Below are 10,765 nucleotides of genomic sequence, written 5' to 3'. Positions count from 1 at the left end.
CCTGTTAAAGGTCGGACCTGCAACTGAACTGTTTCTTCACACAGCAGAAACTGCTACCACGTCGTCTCCTCCAGTTGTTCGTTCACTCCATCTTCCTTCCTCTCTCTCGATGCACCACTCTATGCCACTCACTCTTTTTCTTGATGTTAGAGTCTATTTAGACAAGCACGGCGTAGTCTTGCTAGCTTCTTATCAAACAGGATGCTCTGCTCTCATAGTTTCCATGGTTTGACAATGTATGTCACCTGTCTGTAGCTGTAGCACACTAACTTTGTTTGCACCATTTAAAGTTGCTGGTCCTTGCAGTGTGTTATCCATTGTGGTGAATATCAGCAGATAACATTCAGTAATAACGGAGAACATCACTGATTTGCATTAGGAAAGGAAAAAGCTTTAGACCGCAAAGCATCAGTTGTGTTGAATCTAACAGTTCCCAAAGTCTCTCTTGGGAAGAATCAATGGGAGACTGTGTTTCTTATAATAAAAGATGAACTATTACAGAGATAATTAATCTAAAGATATTGGCAAGACTGGACGTGGGATTAAATCTTAAAAGCAGCTGTAAAATAAAGTCTACTGATTTTCTACTGAAATTAATAACTGGAAACAAAAAACATGAATACACCAAGGACCACTTGTATTCTCTTCTAAAAGAAAAAATGCTGTACTTTGTACAGAGGCATGATTTCATAATTTTTTTCCATGCAGAGAGCATGCCATTTCTGTTGGGTTGCTGAATCAGTATCCTACAGCAAAGGTTATGACGCTAGTGTTTGGAAAGTCTTAGTCATTCAAATTATGTTTGATCCCTCCAACATGTAATTGCATATTTGATTTGTAAATTGGAAATCCCCATAAATCACATTTTCCCCTCTATATTTAGAGCTGTAAACTTCCAAGGGGGCTGTTGAATATAATATAATATAATATAATATAATATAATATAATATAATATAATATAATATAATACTTCCAAACTATTTGTAGTTCCCACTGCTATGTGAAGCGTAAAAGCGCCATCACGTGGTCATTATGAAGAACTTCTGGTGTTGAAAAAGATGCGAATATGCAAAACACAGTTAAAGATTAAATCAGCGCAGAACCGTACAATTTATCTACAGTTGGCTTAATCTTTGGTAAATATTTGACTTAAAATCATAATAATAATGCTTATATTTTCCATCCTGGGTGTGTGACCCATTAGTGGCATTGTGTTGTGCTGTATTGTTTTGTTGTAACGTTCGCCGTGCTGAAATTCATATTGTTTGTTGTGCTACAAGTCCTATTCCTGAATGCTAATAAAATGTGGACTCACAGGGAAAGGAGCAGCTTTGTGTCCTTCAAAATAACCCTTTTCGTCAGCACGCGTCGCTGGTGTTGTGGTATCACGCAAGAGGCCCATTCTTGTGATACAGGTTCGATTCCCGCTTGGTGCACAATATATTAAACCTCTCAAAATGAAGCAGAAACATTAACAATGAGAAAGCGTTGATTAATTGTAATTCACTGAATGTCGTTCGACTCTTCTAATATAATCAAAAAGCACCAGTTGAACATATTAACGTCACCATTTCAAAATACTGATATCAAGGCTAGTCACTTTAACATCTTTTTCTTCACTCAGCATTTAATGACATTGATTATACAGGATTGTTTTACAGGTTATTAAACAACAGCTGTTTTTCTCGTTCACTGTAAACTTACTGACTTTTGATCGATTGCCTTCAAAGGTGTCAAACAGCAAAAAAACAAAAACAAAAAAATAAATAAAAATAAAAATAAAACACCGATAATAATATACAATTAATAGTTACATTTTATTTGCGAATTATATAAAGAAACGCCGGTTCCCATAAAGCTTTTTAAAAAACGAATTTGATTTGATCGATTGAGTGAAAGATTCAATGAATCGAGTGTTTCGATTGAGTGAAAGATTCAACGAATCAAGTGTTTCGATTGACTGAAAGATTCAATGAATCGAGTGTTTCGATTGAGTGAAAGATACAATGAATCACTCACCAACTGGCGTATTCCTGAATGAATCCTTTTAATGAAGGGAAAAAGATTCGCTTGAAGGAATCCAAGCAAATGGTCTTTTATTTACAGACACAGGCTTATGTGAACACTTAATCCACAGCCATGGACAAATATTTTCTCCATGGAAACTAAAGTAAACAACTAACGTTAACAGTAGGCTCAGTGTACTACTGTTGGGTTTTGGCTAATGTCACTGCCTTAGTAGTATACATGTCTTTGTATGTAGAAGATAAAAACGCCTGCTAAATGAATATGTGTAATAAGCGAAGGCAGCTTGTGAGATGTCTTTTTGTGAACTGAAGCGCTTCTGTTGTTGCTTGGCAACAAGCTCATGCGTTTGTGTAAAGTCTCTAGGAGGGTGTAACGTTAACTGAAAAGTTTGAGACTTCATGAACTGAAGTCTATGATTGAATCGAATGATTTCTGTTATTTATTCGTTTTTTAAAAACAGCACACTTGAATGGATCTGCACATTTCTAGATCATTAACATGACTGAAGTGAAATGTTTGAGGGGAGAATCTGGTGGTTCGGTGCTCGAATGGTCTTGTAAAGGAGACGATGAGTTCAGTATTTGTGGACGCTGTCAGTCGTGTGTCCTCGCTGAGAAACTGCACCACTCCACCCAATGGATGAAAAAGACTGGAGGAGCATCCCAGAGGAGGTTTCTCACTGGCATTCTGGTGCGCTGCCACAATCTTCAAATCCTGGAGAATCTTCAGAGTGTTTTACAAGTCACATCAGGCAAGGATTTCACATATGCCAGGTCCAGAGGCCACCTCAACCGACCCCAGGACTCCATGTGTACAATGTATGGAGCTCTGGACACAAAACTGAAAGGAATGGACATGTTGGAAACTTGGGAATGGTTTAGGAAGAGCCCAGACTGGATCAAGTCCAAGTATGTGCTGGGGCTCTTGTCTTTATGTGACACCTCTCTTTTGCACATGTTAGGAAATCTGGTGCATATCCTGATTGTTTGGGAGAAACACAAATTTCTAAACTTCAACAGTCCCGGTAAGAATGCACATAACACTGCCAACTGTACAATGATTATGAAGAAATTATAAAAAGCATTACATATTAACAAATAGTAATTCACAAAAATGATTTTAGTAAATGGCATGAGACTATATGATTTCTAGTAAATTGTAAGTGCCAAAATCAAAAGGTAAATCTTGAAATATACAATATGAAAATATAGTACTCATATGAGTTAAGCATGTTTCACCAAAGTATATCCATATATATCAATGCTTGTAGTTATAGTGCCACAATACTCCAGTTCTTCTGTAAGCTTTTTTTTTTTACAGATACATTGAATGCTTGGATGTTTTATATAGCTTAAGAGAGTATCTTGTCTGATTATAGATTTTTATGCAGATCTCTCAGTTACAGAGTCACGAGTCTCCTACCATTCAGAATCTGACCACACAGATCTAGATCTTCTCATCCAAGCATGTACTGTATATGAGCCAGCTGACCTCCCTCAGGAAGCTCACCAGGACAGTCAAACAGTCTTAAAACAGGAGCTTTCAGAACACTGTAAGTAGTTAGCTTGTTGCATTAGTGACAGGATATTCCATATTAAAGTAAATATATTTATAAGTTGTGGGTCTATTCAAGTTACCCCTTTTATTATACAGTGAATGACTCCAAATCTCTCAAGAGTATCTGTGATGTGGTTGAGCTCGACGTTCAGAATGTTGATCCCTGGAACAGAAGAACGAAAGGCCAAGATTCAGATTCTGACTGTTGGGATGATCCAGATCCTGCCCTCACTGTTGTCCCCAGGTCATCAAAATCACTGTCGGGGGTCAGCCGTCATAGAGATTTTATTCGAAGCCTGCCAGTCGACATTGCAAAGAGGATTTTAGGTTAGTCTAGTTTTTTTTGCACACATGAAGCTATTTAGAGATTGACTTTTCAGACTCACTGTCAGAATTAAGTATAAACAGATTTATTTTTAATTCTCTATAATGCTGTCACTTTTCATATTCTCAGATGTTATAAATTTAGATGCTTTATTTTAATGGGTTGATATATGAGTGCATGCTAAGTGCATGTCCTTTGTTTTCGTCACATTGTTCTTTTCATACCTATGAATTAGTCTAGATGTGTGCTGCTATAGAAACAATTCTATTGCCTGTGGGCAAGAAGGTTAGGTTGACTCTAAAGCTACTCTTTTTACCTAGAGTGTAAAATACTTAGCAACTAAACTTAAACCACACTAATGTCAAATATTTTTCCAAGAGCTCTAAATCTAAGAGAACTATTTTTTTCTGAAATGACTATTATCAGAAATTCTTGTATCTGAGCTTTAGATGCCATATATTTTAACATATAATATTAAATTATATTTATGCATTTTTATTAAATGATCTTTATGCAATTATTAATCTTTCATCCTAAAGATAAAGGTAAAGCATCACATAGCAGTTATTTACACATAATATTAATCTAATCGTTTGCTCCTTTTTCTTTTTTTTTTTTTTTTTACATATTTTCATATTTTTTTTGCTATTGACACTCAGGGCTTTTGGACAAAGTCTCACTGTACAGCTGCAAGCGTGTGTCCATGCACTGGCAATGGCTAACGGAGGAGGTCTTAACCGAATTTGAAGTAAAGAAGAGTATTGAGAAACAGGCCATGATTCTGCAGGTAATACATAATAAAATGCACAATATCTATGTGACATCTCATGGATATCAAAAATACAGTATCAATGTAACCTGCAGGTCAACGTTAGTAGAACGTGGTGTTAGTAATAGCAAGTTCATGGATTTGATTCCCAGGAAACATACCTACTGTTAATCCTTATCTTCAATGCACAATGTGTTGCTTAGGATAAATTTAAAACACACCAATTTTGTGATCATTTATATTTGGTCTGTCTTTCTTTTTTCTTTGAACGTAGTTTAAATGACTCATATAACTTTGTTCTCAATGTTACAATTCAACCCTGATCATTTGTATGCATTTTCAGGGTAACTCAGCGTCTAAGGTCAACCCTGATTATGCAAAGATCTGTGAAGTTGTAGTGCCAGTCAGTGAGAAGGACAAGCACTTTCAGCATGGAGAATCTTTCCCCAAACATAAGCCGGTACAAAAAGCCACCTTTTGCACTCTGAATAAAAACTTAAACGCATTTTTTATATCTTCAGTTTAGACGTTGTATACTATTAACAATTCCTGTGTTTTTAGTTACAAGAGCAAGATTTGGATTCTATCTACAAAGGCTTTAAAACCAAGACAGTCCAGTTGGAAGAACGCAACGTGTACTGTGGAGTGTATAACATATCAGTCCTGTTCGAAAGGTAGAAAACATGTAAGAATATACTTAAGAAACGTGTTAAATATGTAGATGCATCATAGTTTTAATACTTTCTGTCACTTTTTTGTTGTTGTTGTTACTCGTTTTAGAGAAGATCCGAGTAGAGTGATGCATTATGCTGGGGGGCAGTTAGTGGCAGTTGGCTCCAAGGACCGTATAATCAGGTTGCTGCATGTCCCATCACTAAAGGAGATTCCTCCAGTGATCCAAGGACATGCAGGTAGTATAAGAGCAGTCCTGGTTTGTGAAGAGAGAGACCTAGTTATCAGCGCCAGCTATGACCTCAGTATCAGGTTAGTCAAACATTACTGTGGTTGTTAAATGAAGTAAGAACAGAGACAACAGTGCTTCATTTCTGTACTCCACCCAAAGGTGCTGGAATCTGAAGACAGGTGAATGTAGGATAATTTTTCATGGACATTTCGGCACTATAAACTGCCTGGATTTGTATGAAGATAAATTGGTGTCTGGAGCCAAAGACTGTAGAGTTAAAGGTAGGCAGTTGTGACCTGTATATAACTATAACAACACAATTCTGTATAATGTCACTATGCCATTAATGCCGAGTTCACACTGCACGTTTTTCAAAGTCATCAGATCACTGTTATCTTCAAACTGCATGACTATCTGGTCATGCTTGTGTTCACGTTGCAGAATGGATTGGCGACAGGAGGTTACACACTGCATAACTTTACAATAGAAAGAATCGCTGACAACTCTGTCTGGTCCACAAACTTTGTTTCATATAATTACTCCATGAAATTTCCACTGCCTCATTGGCTGTAGCCCATCACTGATGTATTTTTCAGGCAGAATTACTTTCACAAAGCAGGATTTTGAATTGCCGACAGGTCCAGATATTTAGCAAGCCCAATATTTCACTGCATTTCTCTTATATCACGCCTTTGATCATTTACACTGCATGGATGCAATCACATGAACGAGCACCAAAATGCTTCTGATTTCGGGCATTTGTCTGCGATTTTGCAAAACTGTTTGAACAGTAGTATACATTTAATCCTTGTCGTTACATTCTTGTACTCCTATTAGTAAATGTGTGTTGTCCTGGCCACAATGATGCACAATTGCCATTCTGGGATGATCAAATGTGCTGTCATTAGTATAATGTCTGCACTGACAATATGTATATCTGTTTGTGTACAATCATCACAGTGTGGAACCTACTGACGGGGAAATGTGTTGAGAGTCTGAAGTTTAAACACCTTAAACCTATCACGTGTGTGAAGATTAATGAAACACTGGTGATCAGCAGCTGTGCTGGAGGTCAGATCAGAATATGGAGCATGGAGACAGCATCACTTATAAGGGTGAGATGCTTCATGATCTTTTCCAGAGCACAGAAGCATGTGTTTTAAACCTTAGAAAAGCTTTGATTTAGAAAAAATAAAAAGAATAAAAACATTGGCGTTCCTGACCTCAGCAACATGTTCTTTATGAAACTGCTACTGAATAGTTAAATGCTAGATCTTCTCCCTCACTTGTAAATTCTTTCATTACAGCAAATCAGTGGCCACCAGGGGGCAGTGCTGTGTCTGTGCATCAATCAGTGGCATATCCTCTCTGGGGGTTCAGATGGGGTGGTCAAGGCATGGAGCACCAACTCTAGCTTCAAGAAGTGCCTTAGAATCTTCCAGCATCCGAAGTATCTAAACAGTTTTGTCATCAGTGACCTTACAGTTGGACATCCTCATTAATAACCTTTAATGCCATAACTGTGCACTGTCATAAATGATTTGCTCTCTTGCCTATTTTCCATTATAATCTTTAGAGAGGTGTTGACCATGTCTTTCCTGTTCCTGCGGATCATTACCGGCTGCATGGATGGCAAGATCCGGATCTTCAACTTCTTAACTGGACACTGCCTGAGAGTTATTAAGACAAACATGAAGCAATGCCCTGTCCTTTCTCTGTACACGCATCACAACACGTGAGTGTACCCTACAACCGGACGTATAACACAATTTTGCAATGCTGTTCTTTCTTATGTTATGTAATTGTAATAAGGTTTGATTGCTGTTTTCTGTCATGCTTTCAGTGTGGTTGTAAACAACAGAAGCAGTGTTCTGATGCTTCAGTTTGCGGAGGTTCACTGGGACTACTCTGCCAGTGCTGTCAGAAATTTTCTCGAGCCGTCCCACGTCTCCCCTGAAAATGTGCTTCGGAGTGCTGAACGGTTGACTCGAGGGAGCTCATCCAGACTAAAAAGTCGGTCCCACCATTTTAAGAGCCTCTCAGCCCCCAGTATGCAGCGTGCACAAGGTACAACCTTTCAAATTAGGGGTGCTCTGATCACGATCGGCTGATCGTTATGCGCATCTCGTCAGTAAAGCCGGTTCTCTAATCAGCGGTTAATTCCATCAGGTGCGTGATTTCACATAGAGCAGCTGTTACTACACAGAGCCGTTGTTAACTGAGAAGATGCGCCAAAAAACGCTGAAAATGAAGTGGATTTGCGCATCCACTTCATTTTCAGCGTTTTTTGGCGCATCTTCTCACCGGCTTTACTGACGAGATGCGCATTAACGATCGGCCGATCATGATCGGAGCACCCCTATTTCAAATAGATTATAAACAAATCTATATACAGAACATTATTTATGATTTTTGCTTACAGTGGTTTATGAACTACAATAAGTAACAATTGCTATTAAAATAACTAATTATATAAATGATTGTTTATTAAATAGTTTGCCATGTCTTGCTACCGAATGAACTAATGTGGCTGACATTCCTCATACCTACAGTGGAAATTTGTAATTTCTGCACTACTAACATCACCAAAAATAATTAATGACAAAAATAATGACTGTTTTCAAACAGGTTTCTAAGACACTCCTGTTTATAAGTTAGTTCGCTGACATACTGAAGTATTGTTAACACTCCTTCCCCTACTGTTGAATGTGCAGATATGTTATTTACAAGTGTGCAGATGCTATTTGAGAGAAAAAAAAAAAAAAACGTTTTGTGCCTGGCTGTTCTGGAGCACCGACCAGAAGTCAACAGTTCGAAGAGAAGGGGCTGGGTGTGTGGGGGGACAAATAGATTTTCTCAGTATTGAAAAAGAAAAAAATGTTGGATGGTGATTTGTTTCAATCCACCGTTTTATATTGGATGGATTCAATGTAAGCTCACAGTCTACTGTAAGAAAAGTAAATTTTTGGATAATTCCAGTATGTGACCAGTTTCATCACATGATCAGAAAGTTATATTTTTATTAAACATGAGGTCAAATTTGCAAAAAGAATTGAAACATGCATCAATGAACCATTAATATTATTATTATTATGTATTTAGAAAAAAGATAGGATGAATTTTCCTTTAAATGCCGACTTTAACATTGCTGTTTTGTACCTTTAGGTGCTCAGCAGGAGTCCACAAGGGCGGCGACCAGGAGTCAACTCCAGGCTTGTCGTCACAGCAGGGCCTCCATCAGCCCGCAGTCTGAGTCCCACGCCAGGCCTCGATCTGTTCTTTCAGCAGGCAGGTCTGTCAGTGGATACAAGGACTTTCAAAACAGAGTCAGCCAGACACAAAGCACTTCCACCAGCAGCTTGGGTAAGAAAGAAATTAACCTAATTAAAATTATTTGATATGCAAATGTCTCTAAAAGCTTTATAGAACATTATTTAGACATCAAAGTAGAATGTTCATGCATGAAATGTAAGAATAGATTCTATATTTAAAGATAAGAAGACTTTTGACAACAAACGCTCAGTACTCAGCCAGAGTGAGAGGGCAGCCCGAGACAGGGTGAGAAAGCGAGGTCCTCACCACCCAATGACTCAAGACCTAATTCTACTAAGAACCAGCAGCGCCCAGCAGGGCCAGTGCAGTGACCTGGCAAGGTCCAACATGGAGCTGAATGCCAGGGTACGAGATGCCTGGGGACCTGATTCCTCCAAAGAGCCATCGTTTCAAATCACCACCAAAAAAAACTCTGAAATGCATTCCCCATTCACTACCCATAGAGTTGACCTCAGCCCTCAGAGCTCCTCCCAGTCCAGACAGACCTGCTTCACACCCCACTCCTTTCCCAAACAATCCCAGAGGTCATTCAAAGTAGTTAGGCCTAGAACAAACAAGATTGTCCTACTGAATACGACATCCCCTGAAGATGGCAACACACCACAGCGATTGTTTATGAGGCGAACCTCCATGCCCACACATTGCAATGAAGATTTGGAAACGACCAACAAGTCCAGTTCATATCACGTCCCACTAAACCCCTTCAGGGAGCGTGGAGACTTTCAGCTGAGGACGGACACTCAACTGGAGGCTTACATTCAGCAGATTCACAAACATAGCAGTGGTGATGACCAAGGTAAAACTATTTGGAAGCGCAGTCATTGTCAGCAGTAAGGTATTAAAATCTAAAGACATGACACTTTTGTCATAGCTAACAAGCCATACTGATTTCTCAGTTAAAATTTTTAAACTCTATATAGGTATAAATATATAAAATAACGTAATACAATATTTAAAATTGCATTTTGCATTTGCTAACTTCAATTGCATTTGGTTGAAAATGTAGTTTAAGAGGTTAACTCGGTTTAGAACATACAGTAGCAACTGGTCCAAGCTGGTCATTATTAGCTTAACCATGTGGAACCAGCAACAAACCATCTACCAGGTTTTTAAGCTGTTTTTTTAAACATGGTGGATGTTCTACTAATAACCAGGTAAAAACCATGTTCCGAAAACAAAGCTAAATTAATGGATGTAGCATTATATATATATATATGCAATTTGAGCTTTTTATTGACATTTTCTTTTGTGGCCTTTTTGTATGCTTGGACATGTTTGCTAGGGGGCAGCAAAGTACAAGTTAAAATGTCCCATGTAAATATTAATCTCAGGGTGGTACATTTATTAATGGATATTATTTGAAGTAGTTTTAAATCTTTACATTTTAAAGGGTATTTTGCATTACACTGTAATCTTTATGCATTTGCTCGTTTAAGATTGTGTGTCTGGTTATTTCAGACAGTTCATCACCAGTTCTGCATGCATATACAAACACTGTGACTTTTACCTAATTAATGAGATTAATGAGAGATGCTGACAAGAAGTGTAAACATATTTTGCTGATGTTAGAGAGACAAAATAAATGAGATTTGCCACACACTGTGAGTAAAGAGATCTTTGAAGAAACTGTTTATATCTCCGTCAGAACTGTTATTTTATGTCTCTTCTGATTCTTATTAGGGAGCTGTTTTGATTTAAAGATTGAGATGGAAAAATTATTGTGAGATGGGGTTTTATTATTGCTGAAAGTAGATTATGTGGCAGGCAATGTAAAGCTGTCTGCTTTAAATGATGTTCACCAATTTCACATCATCTGTTGAGGTCTTCTAATTCCAAAGAAAGGATTGTA

The 10,765-nt window shown here is 37.9% G+C and overlaps 1 protein-coding gene across 1 annotated transcript; it reads left to right on the top strand.

The window, feature by feature from the left end:
• Positions 1 to 188: 188 nt before the first annotated feature.
• fbxw10 (F-box and WD repeat domain containing 10) lies at positions 189 to 10,430 on the top strand. The gene is made up of 14 exons (XM_052570678.1): positions 189 to 3,052; positions 3,419 to 3,580; positions 3,682 to 3,912; positions 4,570 to 4,697; positions 5,023 to 5,139; positions 5,241 to 5,353; positions 5,460 to 5,663; positions 5,743 to 5,864; positions 6,544 to 6,698; positions 6,891 to 7,033; positions 7,160 to 7,318; positions 7,427 to 7,650; positions 8,749 to 8,946; positions 9,077 to 10,430. Exons 1-14 carry the CDS (start codon positions 2,527 to 2,529, stop codon positions 9,748 to 9,750), a joined length of 3,156 nt encoding a protein of 1,051 aa, XP_052426638.1. The 5' UTR covers positions 189 to 2,526; the 3' UTR covers positions 9,751 to 10,430.
• Positions 10,431 to 10,765: the final 335 nt, after the last annotated feature.

Source organism: Carassius gibelio, chromosome B12 (genome assembly GCF_023724105.1).
Source record: "Carassius gibelio isolate Cgi1373 ecotype wild population from Czech Republic chromosome B12, carGib1.2-hapl.c, whole genome shotgun sequence".
NCBI classification, from domain to species: domain Eukaryota; kingdom Metazoa; phylum Chordata; class Actinopteri; order Cypriniformes; family Cyprinidae; genus Carassius; species Carassius gibelio.
Note: the sequence above shows the minus strand (reverse complement) of the source record. Positions and strands in the feature narration are given on the sequence as shown.

Coding starts and splice junctions, on each gene's coding strand:
- fbxw10 (XM_052570678.1), top strand. CDS start 2,527: ATGACTGAAGTGAAATGTTTGAGGGGAGAATCTGGTGGTTCGGTGCTC. Junction 5,664..5,742: donor AGCTATGACCTCAGTATCAG/GTTAGTCAAACA, acceptor CTCCACCCAAAG/GTGCTGGAATCTGAAGACAG. Junction 8,947..9,076: donor CACTTCCACCAGCAGCTTGG/GTAAGAAAGAAA, acceptor CTATATTTAAAG/ATAAGAAGACTTTTGACAAC.